Source organism: Dunckerocampus dactyliophorus, chromosome 12 (genome assembly GCF_027744805.1).
Source record: "Dunckerocampus dactyliophorus isolate RoL2022-P2 chromosome 12, RoL_Ddac_1.1, whole genome shotgun sequence".
In the NCBI taxonomy this organism is placed as follows: Eukaryota; Metazoa; Chordata; class Actinopteri; order Syngnathiformes; family Syngnathidae; genus Dunckerocampus; species Dunckerocampus dactyliophorus.
The window spans coordinates 4559595-4573418 of record NC_072830.1 but is presented as its reverse complement, the minus strand read 5'-3'; the positions used below and the strand labels follow the sequence as shown (position 1 = coordinate 4573418).

General features: G+C 44.8%; 1 protein-coding gene across 1 annotated transcript in view; it reads right to left on the bottom strand.

Moving 5' to 3' along the window:
* gbe1b (glucan (1,4-alpha-), branching enzyme 1b) overlaps positions 1–13824 on the bottom strand; it is a 117292-nt gene that overhangs the window by 61520 nt on the left and 41948 nt on the right. The window contains exon 8 of the mRNA XM_054794897.1: positions 366–481. Within this exon, the coding sequence (XP_054650872.1) occupies positions 366–481 (116 nt within the window). The remainder of the gene's footprint in view (positions 1–365; positions 482–13824) is intronic.

Here is a 13824-nt window from a genome sequence, read left to right as displayed (position 1 = left end):
ATAACTTTTCCTACAACCTAATTATTGCAAAAATATAACTTTATTCGTTTTGTTTGCTTCTTGTAAAATCACATTTTTTCTTTAATATTTCAACTTTATGCTACTAAAATGTTACGTTTCCTTTAATATTACGACTTTTCTTGTTACATGTATTCTTTTTTCTCTTAATATTTTGACTTTTTTCTTGTAAAATTACAACTGACTGTTCCATTTTTGCTTTTTTTTTAAAGTTTTCTTGTTAAATAATATTTACAATTAAAAAATACACAAAAAAACAGCCGCAGGCCCAAAATGGACCTCAGGCCGCACTTTGGACACCCCTGTTTTAGCGTTTTTAAATAAATGAAGGTGTGGACAAGTCCTACCTATTCCATGGTGATGGTACAGCATGGACGTGACGCCATCAAATCGGAAGCCGTCAAACTTGAACTCCTCCATCCACCAGCGCAGGTTGGATAGCAGGAAGCGCATCACTTCCCAGCTAACACGCACACGCACACACACACACGCACACACACAGCCAAGGTCAGAAGCAGCAGCAGCTCTGAATTATTCACATGTCTCATCGTGCACTTTGAACACTAGGAATTAATTTCCAGCGCTGCAGGACATTCAGGTATTGATAACCAAAGCGTGCTTATGTCGCACGCAGCGTGGAGGTGGGAGGCAGCGGACGGCACTTTCATTAACCGTCGCTCAGGTTTTCTTTTGCTTGTCCATCAGAGCGACTGCGTGACCTCCGGTCAGCGTTGAGCACGCCGGTGAACAGAGAGGATTTTGCGCTCCACTCGGGTAAACAAACACCATGCGGGCGGGGGTGTTTTTATTTACTTTGCCGCGTGTTCTTCAACGCCGAAAGGAGCCAAAAGGAAGCGCCGACACCTTACCACAAATGGAGGAGTGCTGCCTGAAAAATCTGTGACTTTGCCGGAGTGTGAATGCTGAGTCGTGAATATCCGAGGATCCACTTTATTATTAATTTAGGGGGATAAAAAACTGTTACCTATTTTTGGATAAAAACAATTATTACAGATACTTTTTGAACAAAAATCTGAGAATTTGTGGAGGCATGAATACTGAATCCCGAATGTGCGAGACCCACTGTCTTAATAATTTAGGAGGTAAAAAAAAAAAATTTTTTCTGAGATTTTCAGAGAAAAAAAAAATGTAACCAAGAATCCCTGAATTTGTGTTTGATGACAACACAACTGAACACAAAATGAAGTTTTTCAATGAAACTTTTCATTCTTAAGGGAGGAAAAAAAATCCAAACCTACATGGCCCTGTGTGAAAAAGTGATTGCCCTCTCTGTTAAAACTGTAGTTTGCCACACCTGAGTACAACTTCAGTAGCCACACCCAGGCCTGATTACTGCCACACCTGTTCTCAATCAAGAAATCACTTAGCTGAGTTTAATTGAGATCTAGACCCGTATGAACAAACACACGAGGAGAGACCACACCTCGCCCGGAAGTGGGATACCGGGGCCTCACCCTGGAGCCAGGCCTGGGGGAGGGGCTCGCAGGCGAGCGTCTGGTGGTCGGGCTTTCACCCATGGGACCCGGCCGGGCTCAGCCCGAAGAAACCACATGGGACCTCCCCCCCGTAGACCCACCACCTGCAGGCGCAAGCATATAAGGGTCCGATGCATTGCGTTTTGGGCGGCGGTTGAGGGCGGGCACCTAGGCGACCTGGTCTTCGGCGGCCAAATCTGGTTCTTGGGACATGGAACGTCACTTCTCTGGCGGGGAAGGAGTCCGAACTTGTGAGAGAGGTTGAGACATTCCGACTAGATATAGTCGGACTCACCTCGACCCACAGTTTGGGTTCTGGATCCAAACTCCTTGAGAGGGGCTGGACCTTGTTCTACTCTGGAGTTGCTGCAGGGGAGAGGCGGCAAGCTGGTGTGGGCTTATTAATAGCCCCCCGGCTAGGTGCCTCTGTGTTGGAGTCATCCCCGGTGAACGAGAGGGTCATTTCCCTACGCCTTCGGGTTGGGAAAAGGGTCCTGACTGTCGTTTGTGCGTACGCGCCAAACGGCAGTTCAGAGTACCCAGCCTTCCTGGAGTCCATCAGAGGGGTGGTTACTCTGTCGTTTTACTGGGAGACTTCAACGCCCATGTGGGCAATGACAGTGTGACCTAGAGGGGCGTGATTGGGAGGAACGGCCTCCCCGGTCTGAACCCGTGCGGTGCAATGTTGTTGGACTTCTGTGCGAAACACAGTTTGTCCATCACAAACACCATGTTCGAACATAAAGATGTCCATAAGTGCACATGGCACCAGGACACCCTAGGCCGCAGGTCTATGATCGACTTTGTAGTCGTATCATCAGACCTGCGTCCACATGTTTTGGACACACGGGTAAAGAGAGGGGCTGAGCTGTCAACTGATCACCACCTGGTGATGAGTTGGATTAGATGGCGGGGGAGGATGCCGGACAGACCCGGGAGACACAACCGTGTAGTGAGGGTATGCTGGGAACGTTTGGCACAGTCTCCTGTTCGTCGAGTCTTCAGCTCTCACCTCCGGCAGAGCTTCTCCTGCATCCCGGGAGAGGACGAGGATATCGAGTCCGAATGGGCTCTATTCCGTGCCTCCATTGCTGAGGCAGCCGATTGGAGCTGCGGCCGCAAGGTGGTCGGTGCCAGTCGTGGCGGCAAGCCCCGAACCCAATGGTGGACACCAGAGGTCAGGGCTGCCGTCAAGCTGAAGAAGGAGTCCTATCGAGCATGGATGGCTTGTGGGACTCCTGAAGCAGCTGACGGGTACCGGCAGGCCAAGCGGCACGCGACATCAGCGATGGTCGAGGCAAAAACTCGGGTGTGGAAGGAGTTCGGTGAGGCCATGGAACACAACTTTCGGTCGGCCTCGAAGAGGTTCTGGCAAACTGTCCGGCGCCTCAGAAAAGGGAAGCAGTGCCCGGTCCACACTGTTTACAGTGGGAACGGGGGCCTGCTGACCTCGACTGAGGATATAGTTGGGCGGTGGAAGGAATACTTTGAGGCCCTTCTCAATCCCACTGACATACCTTCCATAGAGGAAGCAGAGACTGAGGACACGAACGCGGACAATTCCATCACCGTGGCTGAGGTATCTGGGGTAATCAAAATGCTCCCCAGTGGCAAAGCTCTGGGCGTGGACGAGTTTCGCCCTGAATTCCTCAAGGCTCTGGATGTTGCGGGACTGTCTTGGCTGTCACGTCTCTTCAACATTGCGTGGAAGTCGGGAACAGTACCTCTGGATTGGCAGACTGGGGTGGTGGTCACCCTTTTCAAGAAGGGTCACCGGAGCGTGTGTTCCAACTATAGGGGGATCACACTCCTCAGCCTCCCTGGGAAAGTCTATTCCAGGGTGCTGGAGAGAAGGGTACGACCGTTAATCGAACCTCGGCTACAGGAGGTGCAATGTGGTTTTCGTCCTGGTCGCGGAACACTGGAACAGCTCTACACCCTTGCAAGGGTACTGAGGGTACTTGGGAGTTTGCCCAACCGGTCTACATGTGCTTTGTGGACCTGGAAAAGGCATTCGACAATGTCCCTCGCGGTATCCTGTGGGGGGTGCTCCGGGATATGGGATTGGTGGCGCGCTACTACGTGCCATTCAGTCCTTGTACAACCGGAGCAGGAGCCTGGTTCACATTGCCAGTAGTAAGTCAAGCCTGTTTCCGGTGAACGTTGGCCTCCGCCAAGGCTGCCCTTTGTCACTGATTCTGTTTCTAATTTTCATGGACAGAATTTCTAGGCGCAGCCAAGGTGTCGAGGAAGTACAGTTCGGGGGCACTAGGATCTCATCTCTGCTATTTGCAGACAATGTGGTCCTGATGGCCTCATCGGGCTGTGACCTGCAGCGTTTACTGGGACGGTTTGCATCTAAGTGTGAAGCTTCTGGGATGAGACTCAGCACCTCCAAATCCGAGGCCATGGTTCTCAGTCGGAAAAGGGTGGATTGCTCCCTCCGGGTTGGGAATGAGGTCCTGCCCCAGGTGGAAGAGTTCAAGTATCTCGGGGTTTTGTTCACGAGTGAGGGAAGGTTGGAGCGTGAGGTCGATAGGCGGATCGGCGCAGCGTCTGCAGTAATGCGGTCGCTGTACCGGACCGTCGTGGTGAAGAGAGAGCTGAGCCGGAAGGCAAAGCTCTCAATTTACCGTTCGATCTATGTTCCCACCCTCACCTATGGTCATGAGCTTTGGGTCATGACCGAAAGAACGAGATCGCGGATACAAGCGGCTGAAATGAGTTTTCTTCGTAGGGTAGCGGGACTCACCCTAAGAGACAGGGTGAGGAGCTCGGTTATCCGGGAGGAGCTCAGAGTAGAGCCGCTGCTCCTTCACATTGAGAGGAGCCAGCTGAGGTGGCTCGGGCATCTAGTCCGGATGCCTCCCGGACGCCTCCCTGGTGAGGTGTTTCGGGCATGCCCAGCTGGGAGAAGGCCCCGGGGAAGACCTAGGACACGCTGGAGGGATTATGTCTCACAGCTTGCCTGGGAACGCCTTGGTGTCGTCCCGGTGGAGCTGGAGGAGGTGGTCGGGGACCGGGAAGTCTGGGCTTCCCTACTGAGACTGCTGCCCCCGCGACCCGGACCCAGATAAGCCGAGGAAAATGGAATGGAATGGAATTGAGATCTATAAGTGTAGAAAAGATTATAAAGCCATTTCTAAGGCTTTGGGACTCCAGAAATTATCCACATATGGTGAAAACGTGGAGCAGTGGTGAACCTTCCCAAGAGTGGTCGGCCAACCAAAAAGACCGCAAGAGCGCAGCGACGACTCATCCAAGAGGTCACAAAAGGCCCCACAACAACATCCAAAGAACTGCAGGCCTCACTTGTCTCAGTTAAGGTCAGTGTTGATGACTCCACCATAAGAAAGACACAGGGCAAAAACGGCCTGCATGGTAGAGTTCCAAGACCAAAACCACTGTTGAACAAAAAGAACATTAAGGCTCGTCTCAATTTTGCCAGAAAACATCTTGATGATCCCCAAGACCTTTGGGAAAATACTCTGTGGTCTGATGAGACAAAAATTGATGTTTTTGGAAGGTGTGTCCCCCATTACATCATAAAATTAACGCCGCATTTCAGAAAAAGAACATCATACCAACAGTAAAATATGGTGGTGGTAGTGTGATGGCCTGGGCCTGTTTTGCTGCGGGACCTGGAAGACTTGCTGTGTAAATGTAACCATGAATTCTGCTGTCTAACAAAAATCCTGAAGGAGAATGTCCGGCCATCTGTTGGTGACCTCAAGCTGAAACAACTCGGGTTCTGCAGCAGGACAATGATCCAAAACACACCAGCAAGTCCACCTCTGAATGGCTGAAGAAAAACAAAATGAAGACTTTGGAGTGGTCTAGTCCAAGTCCTGACCTGAATCCTATTGAGATGCTGTGGCATGACCTTAAAAAGGTGCTTCATGCTGGAAAACCCTCCAGTGTGGCTGAATGACAACAATTCTTCAAAATTCCTCCACAGCCCAAGAGACTCATTGCAAGTTATCACAAACGCTTGATTGCAGTTGTTGCTGCTAAGGTTGGCCCAACCAGTTATTAGGTTTAGGGGGCAATCACTTTTTCACACAGAACCACGTAGCTTTGGATTTTTTTTCTCTCTTAACAATAAAAAGTGTCATTTAAAAACTGCATTTTGTGTTCAGTTGTGTTGTCACTGACTAATATTTAAATTTGTTTCATGATCTGAAACGTGGGACAAATTTAAATAAATAGTCAGTAATTTAAATATTAATTTATATATTTCAATTTGTTTCATGATCTGAAACATGGGCCGCACGGTGGTCTAGTGGTTAGCACATTGGCCAATACAGGAACAGCCTGGAGATCGGGAAGACCTGGGTTTGATTCTCCCCTGGGCATTTCTGTGTGGAGTTTGCATGTTCTCCCCGTGTGCGCGTGGGTTTTCTCCGGGTACTCCAGCTTCCTCCCACATTCCCAAAAACATGCAGGTGAGGTTAATTGGCGACTCTAAATTGTCCATAGGTATGAATGTGAGTGTGAATGGTTGTTTGTCTATATGTGCCCTGTGATTGGCTGGCGACCAGTCCAGGGTGTACCCCGCCTGTCGCCCGAAGTCAGCTGGGATAGGCTCCAGCATGCCCCCGCGACCCTAAGGAGGATGAAGCGGTAAAGAAAATGGATGGATGGATCTGAAACATTTAAGTGCGAGCAAACATGCAAATACACCACTGTATTACTGTATTACTAATTTATGGGGAAAAACACGCCTATTTTTGGAGGAAAAAATATCTATTTTTTGACCAAAAACTGCAAATTTGCAGGTGTTGCTGAATGGAGAATATACGGGGATCCACCGTGTAAGTGTGAACAAATGAATGGAATGGAGCGTCCACTGTTTATAATGGATGCACTTCCAGCAGCAATATGACTCCACTTTATTCTATTAGTGCCCCCCTAAGCATGTTTTACAGTCACCGCCTCGTGCTTTAACAAGAGGCCAGTGTAGTTTGCAATTTGCTTGTGCATTAACAGCGCAGACTGAGCGATGACTTCATTGAGCCGCGTATCTGCTGCGGGACCGGCGGATCCAAGTACCCGGCCCGTAATTGGGCTTGATGATGAATGGCGTCGTGGCTCCTAATGTGGCAGGACGGTTTCATTGCGGTGCCCGCTAGCTCTGGCTGACTATTATCTCCATCCCCAGAGGACGCACTGTGTCGGAGTCTTTGTTGGCTGTGTGCAGTGGAGTGGAGGACCTAATCTATTTATCACAGGGTCTGCGTGACCACCCAGCCTCGCAACTGCTGCTGTTGCTGTCGGAACACGCCGAGTCCCCTCGTGCTCCTCCTCCAGGGAAGGAGGAAGCGCTGATGTAACATTTGGCTTCACACCTGTCAGCTCGCGCCGGGGTCGGACATCCCTGAGGATGGGGCTGCACATTTAAAAATAAAAAGCAGGAGGACCAGTTAAAACCTGCCCTCAGTCGTATTTTTGAGGAGAGAGCGAGGGATTATTAAAAGCAAGAGCTGTTAAGTGTCGGGATGGATGTGGCAGTTTGAGAGGTTATTGGAGTTCTGCCCGAGCCTGATTCCGGGCCTCTTGGCTGCTGCTGCAACAGCTTTTTTGACATGATGAAATAGGCCCTAATCGAATACAAAATGTCAAACTGCTTCCGCGCCGCCGCCGCGTCACGGCCGGGAAAATAAATCTGCGCCTAAATAGAGGTTGAGGAGGGTCAAGTGAGAATGTAAGCAAAGCCACTTTCGCAACATTCATAACAGCACAAAGCAGCGCTGACTCGCCCACCTCAGCCTTGAAATACACTTTTTACTACACAGCATGCTCCCTCTCATCAAACTGCAATCAACAACAAATATGTACATTTTTTTTTCCACTTCAAAAATGTGTGGTTACAACATTGTACATCCAAAAACGGGCCAGTTTTTCATGCAGAATACACATCTCGTTCACCAGAAGTCAGTAATAAGTTGTCAATATGTGATCATTCAGGTCACATTTACAGCATTCATGTACCACTTTTTTAGGTTCCTGCCTTTATGCTTTTGTTCTTTTTCTCAAGCGCTGAGGTTTCGCACTCTAAAAGCAAGTAGAGTGGATCCTCACACATTCGTCATTCAGCATTCACAGCCACGCAAATTCGCACATTTTTGGTTTAAAAAATGTATGTTTTTTTCCTTAAATTATTTTATAAGTAATTTTTTTAAAAAAAGGTTTTTTTTTTACATTTTTCTGTAAAACCATGGTATGACACGCATTTACCATTCAGCATATTTACACAGCATTACATTTCCTCTGAAGCCATGGCATTAATAACATTGGGCATTGGACTGCATACTGTAGCTGCCCGCACATTTACGATTAACCATTTATTACCCTGAAAATTCTAAAATTTTTGGTAAAAAAAAAAAAAAGTCCTTATAAAAATAATTTTAAAAATGTATTATATGTATTTATTTATTTTTTACACTTTTCTCGAAAGCCATGGTATGAATAACATTGGGCATATGACTGCATACTGCTGTATACTTTAGATGCCCGCACATTTGTGACCATGCAAATTCACTTTTCTTTTGACCAAAAAAAATCTTTTTTTTTCTTTCTCTGAAAATTGGCAGTTTTTCTGCAGAAAATACATCTCGTTCAGCATTAAGTGGGTAATAGTTTATAAATCTGTGACAATACAGGTCAAATGTATAGCATACGTGTACCACTGTTAAAAAAGCCAACAGTTTCTACGTGTTCACGTTTTCATGCTTCACTTGACGAAACACGAAGTTGGGAGGCGAGCCTCGTCACATAAAAGGACTGCTCGTCCATCCACGTAGATCACGTGATGGTGTGCATTCCTTGTTTATATTCTCAGCCATGTTCTACTGAGCATTTCCTATCCCTTCTGTGGTACCATCACAAAAAAAAAAAAAAAAGCCAAAGAAAAAGCAGTAGACACTTGTTGAGTTAGTTTAGAAGCGTTCGAGGTGGATTTTTCATCCAACTTTGGTTTCCACTGCATAGACGGCATATTTATGAGCTAGCAAGCAGATGCTGCTGCAGGAGTTGCCACTGGAATAACACACTCTTCCCTTCAGCTCATCTTCATGCTCGGTTGCGCCGTATCAGGTTTTATTTCCGCCCTGCAGACAAACACGACTGCGAACCTTCTTTAATGCGGTGCACCCAAGGTCGCGGGCAGACGGAGGAAGTGGGGAAGATTTTACACCAAGGGGTCAACCTGTCACCACGGCACAGGGAAAGTTCTGAGAAAGCTGCAGATATGAGCGTATGATGATGAATGATGTGCAAAGGACAAATAAGGTGTGCTTTTTCATGGAAGAACTCATTCTATTCTTACCTTCATCATTATTGCTCAGCAGGCTGAACAGACAACAGCAGCATAACTACGGGCTAATTCACACATGGCCAAACTACGACGCATTAAGCTTTTTAATCCAGCCCGCCCAATGTTTTTTAAAAGAATCTTTAACATCAGAGCTGTAGCTGGAAATACGATTTTCAATTACCTTAAGTCTTCAACTATTCTAACTATAAGTCTTGAATTAGTCCAATGCAACAGAAGGTAAAATGGAAAACTCAGCAGTAATTTTACAAGAACAAAGTTGAAATATTAAGAGAAAAAAAGTGTCATCTAACAAGAAAAAGTCTGAATTTTATGAGAAAACATCATCGTATTATGAGATATGAGAAATGACATTATTTTGGTAGCATAAGAATAAAATATTTCAGATAAAAGTTGTTTTTTTTAAAGATGTAATATTATGAGAAACCAAAATTTGGGGAAAATTAGGTAGCGGAAAAAGTTGTAATATGAGAATAAAGTTAAAATATCATTGGAATAAAGTCAGAATTACAAGAAGAATTTACAAGAAAAAAGTTGAAGAAATAGTTGGAAAATGAAAAAAAAACAGCAGCAGAAAAGGGGAAAATTGCTGTTATTTTATGAGAATAAAGTCCAAAAATTAAAGGGAAAAAAGTCATACTTTAACGATGGAAAACTAATATCATTTGAGCAGCACAGTGTTGAAATATGAAAGAAAAATATGTTATTGTTTAAAAACATATGAGAAACTATTAAAAAAACATTTTCTGTTTTAATTTTCTGAAAATGAAGTTGGCGAAGAAATCATAACATGGGAATAAAGTCAAAATATTATGGGATTAAAGTTGTAATATGAAAGGAATGTTTTTGGAAAACTAAAAAATGGGTCAAAAAAAAGTAAAGAGTGAGATGAAATACAGTGTATGTAACTTGTTAGCATGCCTACATATGTTCCTTTACAAAATATCAAAGTGGCAAAGTTGGGGCCCTCACTGGAAAACCTTTTGACATCCCTGCTAAAGACGATACGCTTTCAGTGCTTTTCGGGTCATTACGGTAATCATAGGGACTGCGACACAGCAGCTCCAGGAAGACGATGGATGCCTTCATACAAAGCAGAGCGTTGACAGAGCAGCGCCGGCCTGTGTGACGGAGAGGGACAGAGAAGCAAGCTTTATATGGCAACCTTTTGCAGAAACATCGGACATTTGGGCATTTTGGGCAGTTTGTTTTTGTGTTTCGCTGTCGTTATTGCAAAACGATGAAGTAAGTCGGAGGAGGGATGTTCACATACTCTTAATATTCAAATGTTTTATAGTTCAGGTTTTGTAGTCAAGTAAAAATACGACAACATGGCGAAACACGACAACAAACGGTCCAAAACACCCACATTTTTTTGCAAAACTGTGTTGCATAAATTGTGCTTTCTCTGTTGCTCTTGGCCACACAGGCTTGTAGCGCTGTCAGCAAACCCCCACTCTGCTTTGAATCAGTCAAAACCCGTAAAATTCGACTCTGTCTGGTCTGTCAATATACTCATTATAACACTTTCAGTAATGCAAAACAACTGCCACATGTTTGAAGTATTCCTTTGACACTTTTACAGCTATGCACTGTATAAGAGTATAAGATATCCTTTGCAAACACAAACAGAGAAAAAACATTCAAAAATCATTCATTTTCACCCATTCTCCTTATGTCTCGAGCTAAAGTCGCAAGTAAATGTGCGAGCCATTATGTCGACAACCGCTTACGTTGACTTGAGTTGGCCAGTCCAGGGGGCCGTTGACGTGGACGTGTTTCACTGCCCAAAGACACACAAGAATCCCTCACCACTTCAAGCTCTCGATTTCACTGCTTCACTCCGTCAAGGTTTTCCAAATATATATTCATTCATAAATCATCGCTGTGTCGTGGTTGAATACGGCCTATTATAAGTCCAAAAATATGCACATAACTACATTTTGAATATTTTATGCCTAAGTGAAGCATTTACGCATAAAAATGGCTACATGAATTAAATACAAATGCAAGGCAAGACATTGTGATGATATGCAGTATTCGACACTGGTCACTACGTGTCAGTAATGTTACATTGATGAGACAACAGTCACCGCAGGAAGTACGCTACAGAAACCAGAAGTTAAAGTGAGCCTATACCATGTCTTAGACGTCTTATTTTTTCTTATTATGTCTACTATATTGGGTAATAGGAGCGTAAAGGTGAAAGGCGTAAAGCGTAAAGGGTGTTATTTCGTGTCTAGAGGGCTCTAATAATGTTAAACATATTTAGAAGGTCCTACACAGGTTTTGCAAGTCTAAAATGTCTTATTTTCTTTTATTATGTCTACTATATTGGGTAATAGGAGCGTAAAGGTGACTATAGGGGTGTTATTTCGTGTCTAGAGGGCTCTAATGATGTTAAACATATTTAGAAGGTCCTACACAGGTTTTGTATGTCTAAAATGTCTTATTTTCTCTTATTATGTCTACTACATTGGGTGATAGGTTGCAAAGACAACTATGGGGTGTTATTTTGTGTCTAGAGGGCACTAATAATGTTTTAAAAAAAACATATTTAGAAGGTCCTAAACAGGTTTTATATGCTCTAATATGTCTTATTTGCTTTTATTACGTCAACTATATTGGGTAAGAGGAGTGTAAAGATGACTATAGGGGTGTTATTTCATGTCTATAGGGCTCTAATAATGTTAAAATTTATATTAGAAGGTTGTAAACAGGTTTTCTACGTTATAACTATGAAAATATTGTATTGATAAATGAGGAATCCTACTTTGTGGACATTCACTTGTCACAGTAGGGTCTGGAACCAATTAACCGTGATAAACGAGGGATTACTGTATACTTACAAGGGCTGGGTGAATACTGAATGAAGTTAATGCATACGGAGTTTGACAATCTGATGCTAATCCAAATAAGAATTGTTTGCAAAGGTCACAGATTTTCTGTGCTGTGTTTTTGCATGTCAATCGTTGCTCCCAACAATTGACGAGAAAAAAACGAGAAAAAAAAAAGGTTGACAGAAGAACGTCCTCATATGCTGCACCACATTGTTAAACAGACGTGCAGGCAGTCTGCTGGGAGCCTCCCGCGCTCACACAAACCGTCCTCCCCACCGTCTTGGTGGGCTTTGGTGTTGATATTTGGTTCCGCCTGGCTCTCGCTGAGCATCCCGGAAAAAAGATCTTTTGTCGCCTGTGAGACAAAATGTAATACAATCTTTTCCCTTTTGCTTGCGCCTTCAGAGAGTCAGTGGCAGCCTTTCAGGTCCACGGAGCCAACACTGTCCTTTTTGTCTGAACACTTAGAAATACATTTATGTAGATCCACTTTGCTTTAAATCAACATCTAAAGGAAAGAACGCTTACATTCGGAACTCTTCCCCTGGGTTCAGTTTTTGTTTTCCATTCAGGTCATGGACACCGGTTTGGCTGTTGGAATACATTTTCCTCAGTCAAACTGCAAATTGTTCAATTTTGTGCCATTCTAGGATACATTACTCGGCAAGCCTGTTCATTTTGGATAGTTAAGGGTTTTATTGTTGGTTAAGTGGTCTTTGATGTGGCTTAGTAGATGTGCAGAAGAGCAGAAATATTAGGGGTGCAACAATACACTATCACAGTGGTTTGGGACTCACGTCTGTTTTAAGGTCACGGTTGGGCAAAATGTAAGGGAACAAAATGCAAAGATTAAAACTGCTTAGCTTTCGCTACAGCTTTAATGATTTTTTAAAAAAATGACACTGCAAAATGCTAGCAGGTAATTCTCCAACAGGCCGCACGGTGGCTTAATGATTAGCAAGTAAGCCACACAGTCATGGGATACAATCAAATAAAATATTTAAAATAAAAGACAATTTAAAAATGATTCCATTTGAAGTAGTTTCTTATTGGTTGAAGTGTAGCGTTAATACTTGTAGTCCTGTTCCTGTTCCTCATCTCTACTGAACAATGGCGTAAAACAAATCCGTAAGCAACTAAGCGGAACTACGTTCTTCATCACTGAAATCCAACCAGAACTGGACTAGCGGGACCAAGTGGGGGCTAAGTCGCTGTTAATGGACTACAATCCTGATGGGGATGTCACACAACTTCATGTCAAAAAATCTGAACCATCCCTTTAACAGTTCCAGCTTGTAGTCTCCGCTTTCATCGTATCCCCTTGTCTTTGTCAGTTTACGTATTTCAGCGGGAAGGCCAAGTGTTCCCAAACAAGGGACTTTAACCACAGAGGAGGCTTTTTGAGCTCTGGATTCTCCTTGGCACTATCGCTAACCGAAGGCTGAACTGGATATGCTAACCGAGTTGACGAGCGATGCCATAAACCCTTCCTGCGCCTCACTCAACGTACACCGTGTGGGGAACCGGTACGCCTGTGTTCCGTAACCAAAAAACCACATCGTGACTCCATGTACACTCCTAATAGGCAGCATTTTTTAAAAGCTTTAAGCTGATTTTTACAGCGCAAGTGTTTGAGTTAATCCCATTCCGCCAGTTCCTTCATGTAATAGCAGAAGCAGAGGCTGGGATAAAGATGCGGAGTTTAGATCACCCCATGCGCAGATTATTAACACAACTTTGAGAGGTAAAAACACCCGCGTATAGCACAATCCCGTCATAGAGGGAATAATTATTCCTTTGTGCTGCCGCTCAGCATGGGAACGTGGTGAGGAGTTAAAAGCTTACATTTCAAAAGCCTGGCGGTGGGCCTTCTTCCCGTATCTCGCCAATCCACCGGCAGATTGAAGTCAAACGATCCCGGAGAGGTGGTCGGATTACAAGTTCCTCAGAAACTCTCTCATCTGGAGCGCCCTGATCCGATGGAAGGTTTGGTTTCTTGGGCTGCCAGCTCGCTTACGTGCCCAACCGCCGCCTTGATTGACTTGGCCGGCGTCTCAAGGTGACTTTGGCATGTTTTAAAGAAACAGCGGCCAATGAATTAGGCTGACATCCCCCCGTGTTGTCAGCATGCACCCGT